This window comes from Botrytis deweyae (assembly GCF_014898535.1).
Source record: "Botrytis deweyae strain B1 chromosome Unknown BDEW_039, whole genome shotgun sequence".
Lineage (NCBI taxonomy): Eukaryota > Fungi > Ascomycota > Leotiomycetes > Helotiales > Sclerotiniaceae > Botrytis > Botrytis deweyae.
The window spans coordinates 196925-219170 of NW_024066246.1; the positions used below are offsets into that span (position 1 = coordinate 196925).

The 22246-nt window shown below is 40.5% G+C and overlaps 8 protein-coding genes across 8 annotated transcripts; 6 read left to right on the forward strand and 2 right to left on the reverse strand.

Annotated features, from left to right (window-relative positions):
• Nucleotides 1–172: 172 nt before the first annotated feature.
• On the forward strand, nucleotides 173–2085 carry EAE98_010707 (uncharacterized protein; the record flags this gene model as incomplete). Its single annotated transcript, XM_038958328.1, has 2 exons — nucleotides 173–242; nucleotides 827–2085. The coding sequence occupies 2 exons, from the start codon at nucleotides 173–175 to the stop codon at nucleotides 2083–2085; spliced, it is 1329 nt and encodes a 442-aa protein (XP_038805334.1).
• A 456-nt stretch (nucleotides 2086–2541) lies between these two features.
• On the forward strand, nucleotides 2542–5486 carry EAE98_010708 (uncharacterized protein). Its single transcript, XM_038958329.1, has 2 exons — nucleotides 2542–2702; nucleotides 2762–5486. Exons 1-2 carry the CDS (start codon nucleotides 2630–2632, stop codon nucleotides 5380–5382), a joined length of 2694 nt encoding a protein of 897 aa, XP_038805335.1. The 5' UTR covers nucleotides 2542–2629; the 3' UTR covers nucleotides 5383–5486.
• Nucleotides 5487–9279: 3793 nt separating this feature from the next.
• Nucleotides 9280–9675, forward strand: EAE98_010709 (uncharacterized protein; the record flags this gene model as incomplete). The annotated part of the gene is made up of 1 exon (XM_038958330.1): nucleotides 9280–9675. The coding sequence occupies one exon, from the start codon at nucleotides 9280–9282 to the stop codon at nucleotides 9673–9675; it is 396 nt and encodes a 131-aa protein (XP_038805336.1).
• Nucleotides 9676–10685: 1010 nt separating this feature from the next.
• EAE98_010710 (uncharacterized protein) lies at nucleotides 10686–11743 on the reverse strand. The gene is made up of 4 exons (XM_038958331.1): nucleotides 11635–11743; nucleotides 11551–11570; nucleotides 11283–11465; nucleotides 10686–11154 (listed from the first exon to the last, which is right to left on the reverse strand). Exons 1-4 carry the CDS (start codon nucleotides 11635–11637, stop codon nucleotides 11070–11072), a joined length of 291 nt encoding a protein of 96 aa, XP_038805337.1. The 5' UTR covers nucleotides 11638–11743; the 3' UTR covers nucleotides 10686–11069.
• Nucleotides 11744–11904: 161 nt separating this feature from the next.
• Nucleotides 11905–13101, forward strand: EAE98_010711 (uncharacterized protein; the record flags this gene model as incomplete). The annotated part of the gene is made up of 1 exon (XM_038958332.1): nucleotides 11905–13101. One exon carries the CDS (start codon nucleotides 11905–11907, stop codon nucleotides 13099–13101), a length of 1197 nt encoding a protein of 398 aa, XP_038805338.1.
• A 1862-nt stretch (nucleotides 13102–14963) lies between these two features.
• EAE98_010712 (uncharacterized protein) lies at nucleotides 14964–16434 on the reverse strand (the record flags this gene model as incomplete). Its single annotated transcript, XM_038958333.1, has 3 exons — nucleotides 14964–15126; nucleotides 15176–16011; nucleotides 16066–16434. 3 exons carry the CDS (start codon nucleotides 16432–16434, stop codon nucleotides 14964–14966), a joined length of 1368 nt encoding a protein of 455 aa, XP_038805339.1.
• A 602-nt stretch (nucleotides 16435–17036) lies between these two features.
• EAE98_010713 (uncharacterized protein) lies at nucleotides 17037–18467 on the forward strand (the record flags this gene model as incomplete). The annotated part of the gene is made up of 3 exons (XM_038958334.1): nucleotides 17037–17069; nucleotides 17173–17610; nucleotides 17667–18467. The coding sequence occupies 3 exons, from the start codon at nucleotides 17037–17039 to the stop codon at nucleotides 18465–18467; spliced, it is 1272 nt and encodes a 423-aa protein (XP_038805340.1).
• A 1458-nt stretch (nucleotides 18468–19925) lies between these two features.
• EAE98_010714 (uncharacterized protein) lies at nucleotides 19926–22044 on the forward strand (the record flags this gene model as incomplete). The annotated part of the gene is made up of 4 exons (XM_038958335.1): nucleotides 19926–20003; nucleotides 20056–20107; nucleotides 20173–21835; nucleotides 21918–22044. 4 exons carry the CDS (start codon nucleotides 19926–19928, stop codon nucleotides 22042–22044), a joined length of 1920 nt encoding a protein of 639 aa, XP_038805341.1.
• Between the last annotated feature and the right edge of the window lie 202 nt (nucleotides 22045–22246).

A 22246-nucleotide genomic window follows, 5' to 3' on the forward strand; every position in this document is an offset into this window, starting at 1 on the left:
TCAGCCTTATCTGTTGACCTAGTCCCTACCTATTTCTCTGCTCGTACACTCATTTCATTTCTTGACCTCATTCATTCATTTATTCAAGGGGAGAAAGCTACCAACACCTAGGTATACAATTCATACCTCACTTCTTTCTTTTACCTTCATTCATTATACATTCATTTGAAATATGGACCAAGATGATCAAATATCTAACGATCAAGAAATCGATTTTTGTACTCTGGGAATGTTTATAATTGGTATGTATAAAGTGGTGTTTACTGAGGTATCTTTCGTATTGTTTTGGGGGGAGGAGAGGAGAGGTTCATCAATTCCAGAACAACTTGAGAAGTCTCGGATTCTTGAAACATGTGGAAGAATAGGCCAAAGTCGACTTAATGTTCATGAATTGATACTTTATTTCTGTCTCTATCTTATATCTAGTGATATTTAAATTCTACATGGGATTGTTTTCTATTTCCAAGTAATAACTGTTGGCAAGATTCGTGAAACGGTTGGGATGTTTATGTTGTTCATGCATGAGGTACATGCTTTAGATTTGGTCTTACCAAATTTAAGTCTTCAACCACAACATAGATACCGTTGGAGCTGCATCAGGAGCTCATGAAACTTCTTGTGAAAGAAGAGATGTATCGGTATTTCCAAACCTCATTTGTTTCAAGAATGGGCGTTACGATTTCTTATCCGGTTTTCTCCGGTATTTTACCTTCATATTCAGGGATGATATATCTAACAAGATAACCATCATCATACTTTGTTTTCTCACGTACCAACTTCTCGTCAAATTCCGTCTTGATATATATATATTAATATTTCAATGTAGATGAGATACACTACCTCCCACCAACTCCCTCAGTGTATGATGTCCTGGGTGGTGCCGGTTCCTATTCCGCCTTAGGAGCCCGTCTCTTTTCTCCTCCACCGCTCTCCAAAACAATCTCTTGGATAGTAGATAAAGGCTCCGATTTCCCCCCCTCAATATCATCTCAAATAACCACCTGGCAAACCTCTTGTCTAATCCGTACCGATCCCACCCGTCTCACAACTCGCGGCTGGAATGGCTACGACAGCAACGAAACCCGCTCATTCAAATACACAACCCCAAAACTTCGACTGGACGAATCATCTATAGCTTCTCATCCTCCTCTCTTATTCGCAAAATCTTTCCATCTCATATGCTCCCCAAATCGCTGTATAGATCTTGTAACACGCATTCTCTCACTTCGAAAATCACATTCGCCCAATCATCCCAAACCACTTATCATATGGGAACCAGTCCCAGATCTTTGTACACCAGACGAGCTTTTAAATTGTACAAATGTCCTTCCATATATCGACGTTCTCTCACCAAATCACTCGGAACTAGCAGGTTTCATGGGCGATCCTGATTCTGGTATGACTCCTGAAGGAGAAATATCCGTGGAAGCAGTAGAACGTTCTTGTGAACAACTCTTATCTTCAATGCCATTGCAATCTTACGCAATCGTTGTAAGATGTGGAGCATTAGGATGTTATGTTGCGAAGAACGGAGGAAGAAATAGACGTGCGGAGAAAAACCGAAGAAAACGTCCGGCAAATAGATCTAGAGGTGGCTTAACACTAGATATGAACATGGAAGATTTGTTCGCAGGATTGCTTAGTGATTCTGGCGAGATTAGCTTCGAAAGAAACGACTATGTTCCTGTCGACCCGGGGATTGAGAAATGGATTCCGGCTTATCATCAAGCTGGAGAGGGGGAGGAGGAGCATAAAGTGGTAGATCCGACGGGAGGTGGAAATGCATTCTTAGGTGGTTTGGCAGTTGCGTTGGCAAGAGGAAAGGGAATTATAGAAGCTAGTTGTTGGGGAAGTGTAGCAGCTAGTTTTGCCATTGAACAGGTGGGGGTACCGGTCCTGGGTGTTCTGGAAGAGACTGAGGGGACAGAAGGAGAGGAAGATGACTGGGTGGAGGAAGTAGATGGAGAAGAGGATGAAGATGATACAAGGGAAATGGAAACGTGGAATGGAGTAGTGGTTCAGGAAAGATTGAGGGAGTTTATGGGGAGAGTAGATATTGCGCCTAGTGAATGTCCATCTAGGTAGATGAGCTGGCGCCCGTTTTTCGGAAAATAAATGCAGGGAAACTGGTATTGGGGGAAAGGAGGGGAAGAGAAAGGTCGAATTTCAAAATTGATGCAGGAAAGACAGAAATCAAAAATAACCTTAATTAGAACTACATTCTACTTCGCTTATATATAATCTTATCATGTACATATTTCAAATTCTCACTTCCTACCTACCTGCCCTGATCTGATTTTCTGGGGGGAGTCTTTTTGTTGTGTGCAATGGCATGGTGAGATTTAAATGTGATGTTTGAAACCAGAAGATTGGGGATCGTGTAGTGCGGCTCGTTAATCTGTCGGTACAAGATGAGGAAGCAAGGGAAGGAACCACGTGATACCAAAAACCACTTTACGCGCACAACCGTGTTTCCACGCGATATCTCCTTTTGAATTGAAATTTCGCGATTGTCAACACCACAGCAACCCCATACCGCCCCTCTTTAACTTCAACAACAAACCACCATACATATTTTCAGGTTAAACCTTAAAACCACGCCTGTACATAACCTGATATACTCTCTAACATGGACGGCGCACAATTAAGAGATGAGGCTGTCGCCGATCGTGTGCGGTCTGCACAAGAATTTCTTGATCCAAGTATTTTTTCCTGTCAATCCTCTCTATTTACCTACAAGTACTAATATAAATAATCACAGCTGATGGCGCCGCAAGAAGTTATCGATCCGAAATTACTGATATGCTTCGAAAGCATCAACGACGTTTGATCGTCAGTATCGATGAAGTTCGTGCACATAATCCTGAATTGGCAAATGGCCTTCTCGAACAACCATTTGATTTTGCCCAAGCCTTCGATCGCGCACTATTTCAAATCGTACAAACACTTCCAAATACCAATGCTAAACAATCTTCTGAAGATACTATGTACTATTGTGCCTTTTCTGGTAGTTTTGGCCAATTTGCATGCAATCCCAGAACGTTATCGAGTACGCACTTGAATAGGATGGTTAGTTTGGAAGGGATTGTCACAAGATGTTCATTAGTGAGGCCAAAGGTGGTCAAGAGTGTGCATTACAATGAGAAGAAGAAGATATTCCATTTCCGTGAATACAAGGATCAAACAATGACTGCGAGTGGAGCCGGTACGTCGAGTGTTTATCCACAGGAAGATGAACAGGGCAATCCGCTGGTTACGGAATATGGATACAGCACATACAGAGATCATCAAACGATATCTATTCAAGAAATGCCGGAACGAGCACCGGCAGGACAACTTCCAAGAGGTGTGGATGTTATTTTAGATGATGATTTGGTTGATAAAGTTAAACCTGGTGATCGAGTACAGCTTGTTGGAATTTACAGGAGTTTAGGAAATAGGAATGCGGGACATAGCAGTGCGCTTTTTAAGACGGTGGTATTAGCTAATAATGTGGTTCTTTTATCTTCGAAATCAGGGGGAGGCATTGCGACACATACCATTACCGATACCGACATTCGAAACATCAACAAGATTGCAAAGAAGAAGAATCTTTTCAATCTTCTTTCTCAATCATTAGCACCAAGTATCTATGGGCACGAACATATCAAGAAAGCTATTCTTCTCATGTTATTGGGTGGTCTGGAAAAGAATCTCGAGAACGGAACGCATTTGAGAGGAGATATCAATATCCTTATGGTTGGTGATCCATCCACAGCCAAATCTCAAGTTCTTCGTTTCGTGCTCAATACCGCCCCACTCGCAATTGCGACAACAGGTCGAGGTTCTTCCGGTGTTGGTCTCACGGCCGCCGTTACTTCCGATAAGGAAACCGGTGAACGTCGCCTCGAAGCTGGTGCTATGGTTTTGGCTGATCGCGGTGTGGTATGTATTGATGAATTCGATAAAATGTCCGACATAGATAGAGTTGCCATTCACGAAGTTATGGAACAACAAACTGTCACTATTGCCAAAGCTGGTATTCATACCTCTCTCAACGCCCGCTGTTCCGTCATCGCAGCCGCCAATCCTATCTTCGGTCAATACGACACTCACAAGGACCCTCACAAGAATATCGCTCTTCCAGATTCCCTGCTTTCTCGTTTCGATTTGTTATTCGTAGTAACAGATGATATTGATGATTTCAGAGATCGACAAATATCTGAACACGTTCTAAGAATGCACAGATATAGAGATCCACAGACCGAAGAAGGAGCCCCCGTTCGTGAACAAGCACATCAAACACTCGGTGTAGGTGTTGAACAAGAAGCAGATGCCAACCAAGTCACACCTGTCTACGAAAAGTATAACGAGATGTTACACGCCGGTGTGACTGTTACTACTGGCCGAGGATCACATCGCAGGGTCGAAGTTCTCAGCATACCTTTCATGAAGAAATATATTCAATACGCCAAAACTCGAGTAAAGCCAGTCCTAACCCAAGAAGCTAGTGATAGAATTAGCGAGATATATGTAGCGCTAAGAAATGACGACATGCAAGGAAATCAACGAAAGACAAACGCCATGACAGTTAGAACATTGGAAACCATCATCCGTTTGAGTACTGCGCATGCAAAGTCTAGATTAAGTAATAGAGTTGAGGAGGTAGATGCATTGGCTGCTGAGAGTATTCTGAGGTTTGCACTGTTTAAAGAAGTGCTTGAGGATGAAAAGAAATCAAAGAGAAGAAAGACTAGACCTCTTGAAGATGAACCTTCCGGAAATGAGAGTTCATCCTCGGATGATGATGATTCACCAGCTCCTACCTCTCATGCACCATCGACGAGAGCAACTCGCACACCAGGTACTGCAAGAACGAGAGCTTTAGGCACTTCTTCATCTCGAAGAAATGGTGCGACTCCAAGCGGGGCGCCAAATGATGAGGAGGAGGATGATCTGTATTCAGCCAGTCCAGCACGTCGTCCAGCCAGAGCATCCTCAAGTCGCGTACCAACACAATCCCAAACTTCTTTCGCTTCTTCCTTACCGGCTTCTCAGGCATTGAGAGGTACTTCGAGTCAATCGCAGTCTCAATCACAGAATGTAGAGGAGGGTGATGAAGAAGAGGAACTTGCAGCTGGAACTGCAGCTCTGAATGTCTCGACAGGTATTACACCTAACCGTCTACAAGTCTTCCGCACGACGATGGGTCAAATGATGAATACATCTCTGTTTGAAGATGATAGTGCCGAGGTCAATGCTATTATCGAGGCGGTCAATCGACGTATTGGAGGTGGTGCAGGAGGTAGTTTTGAGAGGGAGGAAGCAGTAGCCGCGCTGAGAGCAATGGATGAACGAAATGATATCATGTATACCGAGGGAGATTTGGTTTATAAAATCTAGAGTTTGGGAAAAAAGGAATAAGGGATGTAGATGGAATGGAATGGAATAGAATTTCTGTAGGGAATACATGGAAATGAGATAATGAGGAGCTGAGTAATTGATCTTAATCTTGATCTGATCTGAGTGATTAATTATTGATATATCCCTAACATATAGGATTTAAAACACGATTCATAACTAAAAGCTAATTAATCGAGAAAAAGTATAGATGCTTTATAAATAAATATAAACATATTTAAATTCAAGAATCAATAAATCAATCAATAAATTAAAAGTAGAGAATTTATAAAACAAAATCGAAAAGGATTTTAAGATTCTATAAATGAAGAGCTTTTTAATAAGATATTTTTTATATTAATAAATTAAAATTAATAGAAGAAACATTTAATTAAAGAATAAATTAAAGAGATTATAAAGATTTAAAGATTTTAAAGATTTAAAAGAATTGATTAAATGATTCTGATTGGTTCGGAGGTTTGAGATTTGCGATAAGAGAGATGAGGAATTAGAAAGAGGAGGGAATTAGAAAGAGGAGGGGATTAGAAAGAGGAGAGAGAGGGGGAGGGGGAGAGGGATTAGTATAAAAGAGTAGAAGGTAATAGAGTCATAAAGTAGTCCTTTGTAAATACTACAAATAAGTTATTAAAATATAATGTTTTTAGTAAAGAAAAGAAGGAATAAGCTTTATATAATATATTATAAAATATATAAGAAAATAAATAGGAATTAATTACTTTCTTTAAATTATATAAAGAAGATTTATAAATATTAGTTACAGAAAGAGGTTATGTGATTAGTACTAAGTTTCGCTTATATTAGATTTAAGAGATTTAAGAGATTTAAGAGATTTAAGAGATTTAAGAGATTTAAGAGATTTAAGAGATTTAAGAGATTTAAGAGATTTAAGAGATTTAAGAGATTTAAGAGATTTAAGAGATTTAAGAGATTTAAGAGATTTAAGAGATTTAAGAGATTTAAGAGATTTAAGAGATTTAAGAGATTTAAGAGATTTAAGAGATTTAAGAGATTTAATAGATTTACAGTGACCGTGCACTTCTACTTAGTCGGTCTCAAAAACACACTAAAAAAAGCTATTTTATTACTTTTTAATAAATAGATTATTATTCTTTTAAATAATTTTATTATATTATAATTCAAGAAATTAATAATTTATAAATTAATAAAATTGAATATAAAATCTAACATTATTTAAAATCTTGATAAAATATAATACATATTTTTAAAATCTTAATATCAAAAAGTTCTTGAAAACTCGCTTATTTTTGCTGTAAATTTTAATTGTCAGGGAGCAATCACCTGACAGGGTTTATATAGTAGATCCACTATTCCGAACGTATTCGGAATACTCTATACTTTTGTAGGTTAGTAGTAAAATGGATCAACTCTAATATTATGTTCCGAATATAAGGGTATCTTATTCTGAGCTTTTTATTCGGTAAATCTAAACAAGAATAATCATACTTTAAATTCAATCTCGATGATTAGTTCAGCTGCAGCTATTTCATTTCTAGTATTCTATATTTATAGATTTATATTTATAGGGAGCTAGTTCTTTTCTAATTAGTACCCAATAGGTCTATACAAAACAAGAATAAGTGTTAGGAAACAATTACCTAACAGGGTTTATATAGTAGATCTACTATTTCGAATATATTCGAAATACTCTACGCTTTTATATGTTAGTAGTAAAGTAGATTAACCCTAACATTAATAATCTAAAATCTTGAAACTTTAAATCAATATTTTTTAATAAATAAATTCTTTAAAAATAATTCGAATAATTTTTATAAAATAATATATAAAAGATAATATAAAAGTATATTTTTTTTTCAATAAATATATAATTTTTATTAAAACTAGATATATTTAGATAATGAGTTTTGGTACAAAATAGCTGTCGACTAAGTAGAAGTGTCCTAGTACTGTAGTAGATTTAGTAGATTTAGTAGAATAGTAATTTCTTTTTGTAAATTCTAATTTAGATTCTAATATCGAAAAACGTCCAAGTCAATTCTGCCTCAGGCACACATACTCCTGCTTACAAATGCGCCTCCAAATACACTTTCATTAATCCTTTCAATTCAATCAATTGATTCCACTACTAGTATAGGGCGTATCCTAAAACTAATCAGCGCATTCGAAAGCTCTCAATTGTTTTAATGTAATTACTTCTTTTCCGATCGAATTTTCCTTTCTTTTAGGGTTGTATACTGGATTGAAGTAGTTTTGTAGTCTTTCGTGAGCTTTCCCTCTAACTTTCCCTTTCCACCACCCGGCTGGAAAAACTAAGTTCACCCCTGCCCGGCCGGAATAACTAAGCCCCAACTAATTAAAACTTTCGCACATTACTTATAACCAATCAGAAGGGGTTTTATGGTCGCGTATTATGAAAATGACCTGGTTATAGAGTAGAGATAATTCTGCTTGTGTAATATGCTATAAATCAATCTTCGTTAATTCTCCGAATCTAATATATCTTATATATCTAAAAAGAGTAGATATCTTATTACAATATTATATCAAAATATTAACAAAAATGGTTTGTGAAATTGAAATTTTCGAAAAAAATATAAATATAGATATGTATTTGATTTTGAATAAATAAATATTAAGAGATTTAATCTTAACTCTTTAAATTCTAATATAATAAAATAAAATAAAATAAAAGAATTAAAGATTTGTAAAGGGCACTATATACAGATGTTGAATCTAAGTAAATGAGTAGGTAGATGTATCTGGGATATTATGTCTGGAATATTATATTAGTTACTATGTATATGGGTATAGAGTATAAAGTATATAAAGAGTATAAAATATATAGTATATTAGTTAAATAGATAGGTAATAAAAAAACTCAGAATATAGGACGCGGTTTATAGGATATTGAGGACAGGAGATGTGGTTGGGGGGGGTTGGCGGGGGGTGTTGGGTGGAGGATGTTGAGTCCTGGATTGGGTGAAGTGAGGTTTGAATTTGGGGGAGGGTGTTGGGTGAAGTGGGTTAGATGGTATAGATGGTTTGAACGGCTTTTGATGGGTTAAAAGTTTAAATGGGTTGAATGGCTTTCGAAGGGTTAAAGGTGTAGTTTACTAGTAACTGTGTGGTTGGACGTGTTGAGTAAGAGATGGGGGGAGGGATGGGAGTGGGAGTGGGAGTGGGAGTGTAAATACGGCAGGGGAGATAAGAGGAACGACATCTGCTTTTTGAGGGGAGGGGAGAGGTGGAAGGGGCCAGGGAGGGTTTCGAGAGATTTTATTTTATGTTCGAGAGTTCTTGTATTCGAAATGCATTTTATGATTTGACTTCTGAATTAGGTGAAGTGATTCAAGCTTAAGCAAGCTTACTATACATTGTGTAGTGATTTTGATTAATTAAAGTTCGGATGATATGATTGAAATTTATATCATCGGAAGCATTGAAGAAATAATATATAAAGAGGGGAAAGGGGTGCGCGGATTGAGCTCTCTCGCTTCCGAGTGCGCTCCTTTGCTTATGAGTTTCAGACGCTGTGTGTATTTAATACCTTCTATAGAGATTACAATCATAAGTTCCAGACTCTGTATGCAAAGCACGCATTCTATTCAAATGACAAATATCACGTGGTCGTTGAAACTCACCCAGCGAATGGAATGACTAGTGATATCGTCAAGACTCATATGGAGATGTGACTCCAGATCGAGATTTCCTCGATGAATGTTTTGTTTCTTGTAGGCGAGCCGGATTTACTTAGTCTCGTGGATTCGCTCTTTTTTTTCTTTTTTCTTTTTGATTTGTACACCGATACGCCAACATAACAATACTTAAGATACCTATCAAAACTCAACACATCAATACTCAACATACTAAAATACATCGAACCTCACACCTTCAAGCATCATGTCCCATAAAAACCAACGAGCCCACTCCTCCTCCTCCACTTCCACCCCCTCTACCTCTACTCCCTCCGCCTCCACCTCTCCCCCCAAAAACTTTTCCGAAGCGTTCGAAGATAAGATCAGAATATTCGAATCAGAAGTCGCACGTTCAGCCTTGGTCACCGCGAAATTTCGCAAAATTGACGAATGTAGACCTGAAATCAGCCCACCATTTCTCATCATCTATGAAACTTTAATGCAAATCCTGACTGCAGACTGGTTCGAAGAACAAGAAGAGCGTCTTAAGATACGGGTACGCAAGGTTTTGAAGGATACTCTGGGTTTGCAGGTAGCCACTGATTGGGATGGAGCGGAAGCTGCTATGCACAAATATAATCTTAGGCCATTTTTGGATTAGGGGGGATAGAGGGGTTTGAGATGGTTTGGTGATTTGATGATTTGGTGGTATGGTGGTATGGTGGTATGGGTTATTGGATTTTGAAGAACTTTCCTCGGGGTTATTGAGATTAATGGAAGTTGGAATGCAAGGGAACGGGAAGAGAGGAAATGGAGGAAGCGTGATTTTGAAACTGCGGTAGATGCACTTTTATCAGCTGATAATAGAAATATCCTGTGGTTTATTTGATTTTGCATTGCTGGTTTTTATGTGTGTGTGTGTGGGTGTGACTGTTTGTTTGTGAGTGATGATAATGTAGTCTTTATGACTGCTTTATAAGGATAAGGATGAGTAATAGACTTGGAGGTAATCGCGTTAGTCACAGAGAATGACTGACTTGTGCTTTAAGGCGGCGATATAGAATCAGCACACGCGAGATTCGGATTATCTAAAGTGATAGATGTACCAATGAGCACATATACAGGTCTGTGGATAAATTTCGATGGTACTTAACAGTTAGGAACGGAATTTTTCAATGAGGTCTCGAAGAAGCGAGGTTTAGATTAGAAGCACTCGGCTCCAGTCGTTAGCTAGGACTTCACGAATAGAGCATCTCCATTGACCAACCATCACAATGCGATCCTCTGTATCACAAATTCAATAACTCAATAACTTGAGAGACCCCCGAGATTAGTGATGAATATCTCAAGCTAAGAACTAAGATAATAGATATCACCGAAGAACACTTTAACACACATTATATTGAAGAGCATACAGACAATTTGATTGTAATCCTTCATGGAAAATCTGTCTTCAAACATTGAAATGCGATTGTGTGAACTGTGTTGATACAATGAACTCTCACTGTACAACTAACTCACTTCCAAATAATAGCCTAGGATATGACTGGACTGATCACCATACACTTCCATAGAAGTAGAGCTTGAGTGAAAAATCAACACATAACAAACGATTGGATAATCTCGACCCAGGAAGTGGAAAAAGAATGAACACGCATTGAAAATGAGGAGTAAACCATGGTGTGAGTTGTAAAATAGCAGCGTGAACTGATTGAACTATTCTATGAATAAGCTGCGCTACACGATTGCAGAGGGCATTTCGGTGCGAAAAGATACTATCCTCAAATATGTCCTACCTCGAGTACTAACCGCAGTAACCATTCTTCAAAATAGAAGCATTCGTACAATCATAGACAATATCAAACCAATAACACAGACTAGTTGCCGTTCGATCTGACAAGGTAGCTTTCCCTTTCCTTTCCGAATCTTCCCAAAATGTCATGTCATAGAACACATCAAACTCCAATGTGATAAGGAGTGCAATCATTGTTCTCGAAGTTGCCTATTCATTGTATGACGACCCAAATATGTACAATTCTTTCCTCATTCTCGAATTTAGTTTCCAGTGACCTTCTCTACCACACGATCGGTAATGCTCTTGTTCTTCTGTGCCTCGTGCTCCTTGATTTGTTTACTCCAGCTATAATCTTGTCAGTCACTGCCAGTCTTCCAATATCTTGCAGCCCTGAGCCCCGTCCTTGATTCCTCCGGCGTTCCCCAGTATTCTCCATACTCCCGTTTGTAATAGAAAATATAAACCAAACTCACTATCGACTTGGGAAAAACCTTCCCTCCTCCGGGAACTTCGTCCTATACTCTCTCTCCGCACTCAATTTCCACATTCCGGCAGTAATCCCGACAATGACAGTTGCCATGATCGCAGTATTCGCTTTCCAGTTACCAGGTTGCGAGTACCAACCTCCAGCTGGAGACCAGACATGTTTGGGATATCTAACGTCATGTTGTCAGATAATGTGCTTGGGCGGACTTGCTAATTTGAAGGTCGGTTGAAGTTTGGTGGAACTGAAGAACTTACGGAATTTTGCCGCCGCCGCCCTGGGATATTTGTTAGTATTTCCTGGTAGACATACTTGCGTGTAGAGGGGAAGAAGGAACACACCATTTTTAATCAATTGCGAAATGTGCGAGGGATTTCTTAAGGTATTTGATTCTGGTCAATTTTGACGATGTCGTTCCTCGTTCCTCAGATATCCAGTCCCCACTAACCGCAAAGGTACTAGTGCAATTAATATAGCATCACACACGAGCTTGGGCGAGAAATTTTGGAATTTGTTATCGAAATCGCCGGTCCAATTTCTATCCGCCACAATTACTCGATCATAATTCCTACACTCGAATTGGAAGTGTTGGAAAGGGGAATATAGGAGAAATGATGAAGAGGTTACATTTGGAAAGATGGAGCAGCCAATTGCTTTCTCAAAATACTAGATCAGTTTCTACTTGTCCGAGGCGGCATGCTCTAGCACAAAATCTTCTCCCAAGGACGACTTCGATACCTGCATATGTCCGTATGAATTCAACATCTACACTTGCTCCCAAATCAGAAGAAATCGTTTTTGAAGATGGCGAACAATCCCTCGAACCACCAATCCAGCAACCCTCCCCCAAAAAACCCTCCGCGAAAGTAGCAGCTCTCCACGCCCGTCTTTCTCTCCCCTCCAAACTACCCCTCCAAACACTCGCTCGAACCCTCATTACCCCCTCCGCAAACAACAACCCAGCTTTCAATAATGCAGGACTCTCTCGTATTGGAGGCGACCTCCTAAATTACCACGTCTCCGAATATCTTATTTGTACATATCCACGTTTACCATTGGCCGTTTTCTACGCAAGTGTTTTGGCATATAGTGGCCCTGATACTTTACATCTGGTTGGAAGAGATTGGGGTGTTCAACCTGCTTTTGCTCCTGGACAAGAAGTCGATGTTGGATTACTTCAATACAAACATTTGTCGCCCAATGGAGAGGCCGGTTCTACAGGGAAAACTACCAGAAAAGAGGCGCCTTATTTTAGAAGAGGAATGGCATCCAGAGTTGTCTACGATGATGAATTTGGAGACACGGTCAGGAAATCGAATCAAGTCACCAATCCTCAACCAATGAATAATGCCTACGCCTCTTTCGTTAAAGCACTCATTGGTGCAGTCTATCTCCATGCAGGTCGCGCAGCAGCAAAAACATTCATCGAACAACATATCTTATCCCGTCACCTGGATCTCGACAAATTATTCCAATTTTCCCAGCCAGTCCGCGATCTCACCCGTCTATGCGCACGCGAGGATTTCGAAGCACCAGTTGCTAGAATTCTGAGTGAAACAGGTCGACACTCTCGAAGTCCAGTCTTCGTAGTAGGAATTTATAGCGGAAGAGAAAAGTTGGGTGAGGCACCAGGTGCAAGTTTAAATGAGGCGAGAATTAGAGCTAGTGTTGCGGGATTAAAGGCTTGGTATCTCTATAGCCCAGGCCGTAGGTCGTTGCCGAGTGAAATGGAAATTCCAAGTGGAGGGAAAGAGGGAGTGAAGAGTTGGGAACCAGTGCATGTGGATATAGGAGAAATTATTGCTTAAGAGCTTCAATTGTATGATGTGGATGTGTATACGACGTGTGTCGATGAAATGAGCACATGCATGGAACGGAAGAAAGCAGAGAGGAAATTCTTACATTTCTCATCTTCATATTGATATAAATGAGGGGATATGATCAATAATATGATCTATTGTATATTACTATGCAGTTGCATACTGGGCGGGGGAAGAGGGGTAGGTGATGGTTTACAAATGCATTTGGATGGCGGGACTACAAAATAAAAGCCAAAAGATTTGAGAAGGAAACCAAGTGGACGTGTTGATACCTATAGAGTAAATCAGCAGCAAAAGAAAGAAAAAAGATCAAAAATCATTTTCAGCTCACTTGACGAATACTCATGATGTACGAATAAACAATGTCTCTACGCAATATATCAGTTATTCCTTCACGAATACAAACGGAAAGAAGAATTAATAATCCCTCAAACTTTCATCATACCTCATACACTTTCCCTCTTCCAATTCACAAAAGGTCCTGTCTCTCTGAAAGTTTCTCAATCATAAGTTTCCCTCTGCTCGGATAATGATCTATAAATACTACGTCAGGAAGTAAATGGCACGATGGACCGTCTACCTTAACACTTCCCCTTTTACTTCCTTTCGTTCTCTCCCCCTTCCCATCACAGATATCAACACCACCCCATCTCCATAATCTACCCACCACCTACCCAGCTATCCCATCCCATCCCACCTCAAAACAAAACCAAACAAAACAAAACCACACATACACTATACCCTCCGATCCTATTCATCCTCTATCCTATTCATTCTCCACATTACCTCACTATCTCTATCTCCTAAATAAATCTTAATACATAGGGTATCTTACATAGATAAACATATATAAACGTAGATAAATATAGAAACAAACTACAAGAGAATGATTAATCTTCCCATCCATTTCGACTCTGGAGAGAAATCATCACAATTACATCCACCATCCACATCCACCGTCCACAACCACCATCCACATCCACCATCCACAACTAACCCCCCCTCCCCCTCCTCAAAAAGCAAGTTGCAGAAATCAATACAGTATATAGGTATATACAGTGATTAAATAGGAAAGTAGAAGTAGATATCTTGTTGAACTTGACTTTTTGCATTTTGCTCTTTGCTTTTTGGGTCAGGTGGGAGCTGGTGGAGGCAAGAAAGAGAGGTTATAAGGTTAGGAAATGATAGATTTGTTTGTGTAATATAATAGTATAGTGATTGGGAGGGAAGAGCAAGGAAAGATAGTAGGGGATCAAAGTATCTCTAGAAATGAGAGATGGTCTGGGGGAATATGTGGATTTAGATCAAAGGATGAGGTTCACAGGTACCATTGGATAGTGTAGAAAGGAACGCGTGAAACTGAAGTACAGCCAGTTACGCTTCCATAAGTAAACAGAGGGAGCCTACCATGCATTCCGTTCAATTATGACAGCTTGATTAATCTTTCGAATGTAAATTTTATATTGTAAATTCTGTTCTCCTTTATCATTTGCCTTTAGCGAAATGAAAAGGCTTACAAACTCTCAGCTGTAATCGCTAAACCCCTTTGCCTATCAATTTTGGGTTTCTTCCCTCATTGCTTGCGCACTATTCCATCCATACACGCGTCATTCTTCAAAATGAAGTAAATGGCATCCCCATTTTTGTAAATCAGGGCTCAAATTTTTTACCACTCATGTACCAATATGCAATGACCATGCCGTGAAATCCATTGTACAAATGCACTATTGCATAGATGTCCCTCCCACCGAAAAAGAATAAAAACAATAAACTCGTAAACGCCCTTGAATAACCGTATCGTTTTGAGACGGGAAACGCAGAGATCAATGTAAAACTGGACCGGATATTATTTAAGCTGTGGCTGGGACCTCAGCTGCAGCTGCAGTCTTCTCTTTCTTATTTTGATGTTCATCGGCTCCTCCATCATCTTCTCTGGCTCTCTTTTTATCGTTTGTTGGAGGTGCGGCAGCGGTTTCTGTAGCAGATGCTTCGGTCTTGACTTCCTTGTCATCACTATTTGTACGTTAGTATATGATATGAAATAGAAAGATGAAAAGCATACCCGTTCTTCTCCTTGTTGCGATCATTGTTTCGTGGCCCACGATCATTGCGACCACCCTTTCTATCATTGCCATTTCCTCTTCCACCACGGCCACCACGGTTACGATCACCGCGTCCACCTCCACGACCACCTCGGAATCCGTTCTCTCTGTCGCTTTCACGTCTCTTCTTCCAGTCATTTGGATCACGGTCTCCATCGCCTTCCTCATTGCGCTCTTTCTTGACAAAATTTCCACCGCGACCACGGCCTCTGAAGTTTCCACGTCCTCCACGACCTCTGTGTTGACCTGGGACTAAAGTGCCATTTCTGATTTCTTCATTCTTTTCTTCCATATATTGAGTTTTGGATTTGATTTCCAAAACATGCTTTCCCTTCCATTGTGGCTTTGGGTCAAGAGCAAGGAATTTTTGAGCAGTCTCTTCATCCGCAAATTCAACAAAGACAGATCCCTTGAAAAGCTTTTCTTCGGTACGACGAAGACGGACAGAGTTGACCTCACCGTATGGAGCAACGAAAGCTTCGATATCGAATTGAGAACTTGGTTCCTCATCACCGAAACCCTTGATGTAAACTGATCGTGCCTCACGTTTTGGAGATTTGGCAGATGGATCGAAAGCCTTTACGCGCTTGACAGTCTCCTTTCCTTCTTCTCCTTCGACTGCAAGGAAATTGCTTTGCTTGAGTGCTTCGACGACCAAGGAGTATGGCTGGAATCGCTGCATGCGCTTGAATGAGTGGATAGTTGCGATCGGGACTGGCTTATTCTCTGCACCTCCAGTGGTCTTCATTAAGAATTGATCAGTTGGTAAATTGGAGTCACCGAAGTAGAATTCGACCTTCGCACAAAAGTAATTAGTAAAAATCTCCCGACATCAAAGCAATCATCTTACTTGTCGGCGAATTAATCCCATGTCATTAGATGCAGGGAGAACTGAAGCGTCATATTTGCTGTTGTTCTGACCGTGAACCTCATTGGCATTTGTCTTCAAAACTCCATTGTCGTAAAATCTTGGCTCGTCATAGTTGGACTTCTTGTCCTTCTTCTCATCTTCCTCCTCCTTCTTGACATCGCCATTGGTAGTCTCTACTTTCTCTTCCTTGGTTTCAGTTGTAACCTCAGCATCTTCCATCTTCTCGTCCTTGATTTCTGGCTCAATTGGTGCTGCTGCAGCAGTTTCTGATTCGATCTTTACTTGCTCGTTGGTAGTAGCTGGAGCTGCTGCGACTGGCTCTTGGCCTTCCATGTTGATATCAGACATGATCGTTTGCGAAAAGTTGTGCAACTAATGTATTTTAGTATGTGAAGGTAGCTAGAAAAACCGAATGAGTAATTGCGACAATGATTTATCAATTGAGACATACGGTAGATTGTTATTTTATTATCTAGATAGATAAAATCCGTCTTTAGTGACTCGATAAGGCGAACAAGGCGGGGTGAAGAGTCAGATAAAAAAAAGTGATGCGCGACCCTTGAAGAGGCAGACAATCTTTTGAGAGATGTTATCAAGTGAATTGATAAAGCTCACTGGAGATCGATCAAAGATATGAATGCTAAGTAAAAGTTTGTAAAATGCGTTGTATAGAAATTGTTGTAGGATTTCCAAATTTCCAATGCGAAAGAAAGAGTTGGATTGGATTTTATTCAAGAGCTTGAAAGGTTTTGGAAGAAGCTACAATGATAGAAAATTAATTTGTATGGTCAATTTTTTTTGCCGGTGGAAAACTAAAAAGGTCACACGCTAGTGTCATTAGCGTACTTTTTTATTTCGAGGATTAATGAATTTCAACATCATCGTCGTGAAATTGACTCTATATTCAAGCTTATTATATTGAGCGACGACCACCTCATATACAATTAATCATGAGGGAAAGATTTCATCAGTTGAAGAAAGTGGTATGTGAGAATTCTGCTTCATGAAAATTGTCATTCCCCGCCCTACAATGCACTCTACATGATCAAGGGACATAGTGGGCTAATCATTTTATACCTCCCTCAGAAAATCCGCCAAACATGGAACAAAATCAATTTATACAATCTCTCAAGATATAAGCCTAGGCCGGAAGGTGTCACATTCTTTCAACAAAAATGGAAAGCGAAGTCGATAAGTCGAGCATATCATGGAGAGCAGATTCGAGAGGGGCAATGGTCGAGAATGTTCAGGCCGAGAGCAAAAGCTGTCATCCCTATGGATCATAGATATTTAGCTGAACATGATGGTTCAGAGTTGGCTGCTGGACGAGGATCCGGGGTGGAACAGCTAGACAGTTCTTCTCGTCCACAGTTCAACAAGAATCAAATACCTTACATGTCCATGGTTTACGCACCTATCGAAAGACGATTGGACACAGCTATATTCAGAGCGCTATTCGCAAGCAGTACAAGACAAGCCCGGCAATTCGTCGTTCACGGAAAGGTTAAGGTCAATGGAAAGAAGGTAGGGATTCGATGATATCTGGGGCTAGAATCCACTATTTACTTACACAAAATTAGATGCCATATCCAGGATATCTTTTAAATCCAGGTGATATGTTTCAAGTGGATGTTGAGAGAGTTCTCTTCGCAACCGGCGCCCCCAAAACCGCAGACCAAATCAAAAGTGGTCGAGGACTCAGAAGATCTCTTCGCGCAATGAATGATCAAAAAGCAAAAAATGCTGCCGCCAAAAGAGAAAAAGATGCAGCTGCAAAAGCCGCGACCGAAGGTGGTGAAGTCGCAACTCCCACAGAAACTCCTGAATCCAAAGAAAAAGAGCAAAAGGAAAACCTTCGCATGGAATTCCGTACCCTTCAAGAACACGCCGATGTTCTTTTAACCGATAGCAAAAACGCCCCATCCGGCAAACGCAAGATCGCTCTCCGCAAACTCAAGCGCGAAATTAGAGCCATCCTCTCCCAACTAAACCGCAAATCCGTTGCAGACTTAACCTCCATGCTAAACTCCTACACCACCAAACTCGCCAAATCCGAAGATTTGGAAACAATTGCTTCAGAAGCCCCCGCAGTAATCAACGCAGAAGATACACCCGATTACCAAGAAAAATTAAAATTGGCGATCCAACGTGCGAGGGAAAATCCAATTGATGAATCGAAACCATATATGACTCCTTGGCAACCAAGACCTTACATGAGTGCTTTTGCATTTATTCCTAGGTATCTCGAGGTCAACCAGAAGATTTGCAGTGCGGTTTATCTCAGACATCCAGTAGCGAGACCAGGGTTGAGTGAAGTGCCTAGTCCATTTTCTATGGAATTGTTGCAGTTGGCACATAATTGGTATCTGAGGAGGAGATAGTGGAAGAAGGAATAGTAAAAGTAGGAGGAGGTGGTGAGGGAGGGTTGGAAATACCTAGTAGTCAACGAATGATGTGACATGTATGAAGATTCTGTATTATACACCCGAAAGCGTAGAGGAGATGAGATCGGTACATGCATGAAAATGGGTTACTCAATAAAAATAAATTCTCAAATCATAATCTCAGACTGTCACTGATACTCCAAACTGATACTCCAAACTGATACTATTTCATACTACTATAACTGTTCAAATGAGGCTCCGCTAGGTCTCTGGGGGAATTAAGGGTGCTGCATAGGGGAAGCGGAAGCCGTAGCAGATCTTTGATCACTATACTTCATTATACTGATCTTTTTACGAAAAACATTGGAATGACGCTCCGCTGGCTCTCCGAGGGCCACTGCCGTGGAGGCAGACTAAATTGAAAGGACATATCTTCACATAACCTCAAAGCTTGTGTGTAACGGATCATGAGCTTTAAGAATCTAGAAGATTACTGGATGATCGGAGGAAGGTAGAATTCTACGACAAAAGAGACATCTATGTTGGTCTTTCTATGATTCGTAACATCACATACCCAGATTATCATAATATGGAAATTCCGAGCGCAGCGAGCTAAGGGGGTTTGGGGGCTTGCCCCCATTCATAAAACCGACGCGTTCAGTACAGACATCTCCCTTCAAAATAGAGAGAGAGAGATGACTGAGTCTTCATGATGAAAGAGGTCACTGAAAAGTCGGTAATATTATCCTCGGAGCTTTGGATAGCCGAGCAACGACGGTGCTGACAAGATGGATTTGAGACAGATCACATGTCAACCGTCGTTCCTAATTATGATATATCCGATGATAGGCGCAGCATTTCCTGAACAAAAACGTCTGTTTTCCTTTGAGGGGGTCAAATGATACTTTTGATATTTCCAACGTTCCTTTCCGGACGACCGAGGATGTACTCGTATATACAGAAAGTACATCGCCCCCTTTCGAAAGATGTATAGTCGGATGGTGGAAGACGGATAATTATGCAAATTTCTCATGATTCATTCCGACAATGGACTCCCTCATCACTTTGGCTGAGAAATTGACCGAAATTTATCCACCCACAATGAAAATGTTCAATGCGACCGAGGGGATTTCCAGATATATTGTGGGGTGTTTGCGGCATTCTTGGATACGAAGTATAGGAACGGCGCGAAGTGGTCGAGGTTGTAACATTGTGGGGGTTTTAGCTTCATTTTTTTTGCCTCGGTACTCGCTTCATGTTTCATTGATCCCGAGCCCCAAGGCCAAATGTACTTGTTTATGTACGAATATGTAATTAGCAACTAACCAGAACTCTATCTAAAAGAAGCCATAATCTACCAGTTCCCTGCTACTTTTCCCAAGCAGAATCTCTCTTAAATTTCCATCTACAATAAATCTCTCTGCTCTTCCCCCGTTTCACAGAAACGTCGTTGGTATGTTGAAGTTGTTGGCAAAAGGTCGTACACAGTCTCCGGTGCTCAGAAATAGTTTTACGTCTGCAAGAGTTTCAAGAGTAAGTTTACATGACCTTTTGTGAGGGATTGAGAGCTAACGAGAATTTGCAGACTCTAGGTATGGCACCAGCAAATTCGCGGAGCAATAGCTCTCTTCCAGCAGGTACGAATATATTCCCCTTGCGCCCCGCTACCAAGGAGTTGATGGCTGATGATTTTGGATGACAGGTTATAAGGAGGACTCAACTAAAGGTCCTATGCTGCGATTTGAGGAATCGCTCCCAAAGCTTCCAGTTCCTACTTTAGAAGAAACAGCTGTTCGATACCTTAAATCGGTTCACCCCTTGCTTACCTCCTCCGAATTACAAAATACCACAAAAGCTGTTCAAGAATTCATAAAGCCAGGTGGAATTGGTAGCAAACTTCAAGCCAAGTTAATTGCTCGTCGAGAAGATCCTAAACACAAGAATTGGATATATGAATGGTGGAACGATGCAGCATATTTGAGCTACAGAGATCCAGTCGTTCCATATGTCAGCTACTTTTATTCGCACCGAGATGATAGAAGGCGGCGCGATCCATCAAAGAGAGCTGCCGCAATCAGTACTGCAGTTTTGGAATTCAAGAAACAAGTAGACAGTGGAACTTTGGAACCAGAGTACATGAAGAAACTCCCAATTTCTATGGAAAGTTATCAATGGATGTTCAACGCCAGCAGAGTTCCCTCGAAGCCAGCAGATCACCCGGTCAAATATGCTGCGGAAGAGAATAAACATATTTTGGTCATTCGAAAGAATCAATTCTTCAAGGTTATGCATGAAGTTGATGGAAATCAATTGAACACTTCTGAGTTGGAACAACAATTCAAGCGCATTTATGAGAAAGCCGAGAAGACACCAGCAGTCGGAATTCTTACATCTGAGAACCGCGATATCTGGACTGATGCTCGTGAAGTTCTTCTCAAGGCAAATCCTTCAAACGCTAAGATTCTCAAAGACATTGAATCTGCTTCATTCGTTGTTTGCTTAGATAATGCTTCTCCAGTCACCCTCGAAGAAAGAGCGCATCAATACTGGCACGGTGATGGCGCAAACCGTTGGTTTGATAAACCTCTCCAATTTATCATCAACGATAACGGTACATCCGGTTTCATGGGCGAGCATTCCATGATGGATGGAACACCTACCCATCGTTTGAATGACTATGTAAACGAAGTCATTTTCAACAACAAACTCGATTTCTCCAATCCCTCCGTCCGTTCTAACCTCCCCGATCCTACACCTCTCAAATTCCATATCACAAAGGAAGTTCAATCAGAAATTGAGCGTGCGACCAAAGATTTCAACGAAGTCATTGCCGCCCATGAACTCCGCGTACAAGCCTACCAAGGTTATGGCAAAGGTCTCATTAAGAAATTCAAATGTTCACCTGACGCCTACGTACAAATGATTATCCAACTCGCTTATTTCAAGATGTACGGTAAGAACAGACCTACATACGAAAGTGCAGCAACTCGTCGTTTCCAACAAGGTCGCACTGAAACATGTCGTTCTGTCTCCGATGACTCCGTTGCTTTCTGTAAAGCTATCTCTGATCACACTGTCGAGCCTTCTAAAGCTGTTGCTGCTTTCCGTGCTGCGATCAATTCGCATGTGGAATATATCACAGCTGCTAGTGATGGAAAGGGTGTTGATCGTCACTTGTTTGGATTAAAGAAATTGTTGGAGCCAGGAGAGGAACTTCCAGCTATCTATCAAGATCCTACTTATGGATATAGTAGCAAATGGTTCATTTCGAGTTCTCAATTGAGCTCGGAATACTTTAATGGATATGGATGGAGTCAGGTGGTAGATGATGGTTGGGGTATTGCTTATATGATTAATGAGAATAGGTATGGGTTTCCTCGAATTTTTCATCTTCTTTTTGTTCGAAAATTCTATACTAGAGGAATATGAGCTAACCTGACGAAATAGTATTCAATTCAACGTCGTATCTAAAGGTCTAGGTTCGGAAAGAATGAGCTTTTACCTTAATGAGGCGGCGGGAGATATCAGAGATCTCTTGATGCCTACGTTGGAACCTGCTAAGGCTAAGTTGTAGAGCTAGCTTGATATGGATAGGGGAGAGAAAATCTCGTTTAGAAGAAAGGATGAATGATATTTAAGCGTGTGTGTGTGTGTGTGTGTGTGTGTGTGTGTGTGTGTGTGTGTTTGATAGGAGGATCACCTATGTTTACAGAATAGATTCCCGCATAGCTGGTTAGATAGAAGAGAGAGAGAGAGAGAGAGAGAGAGAGAGAGAG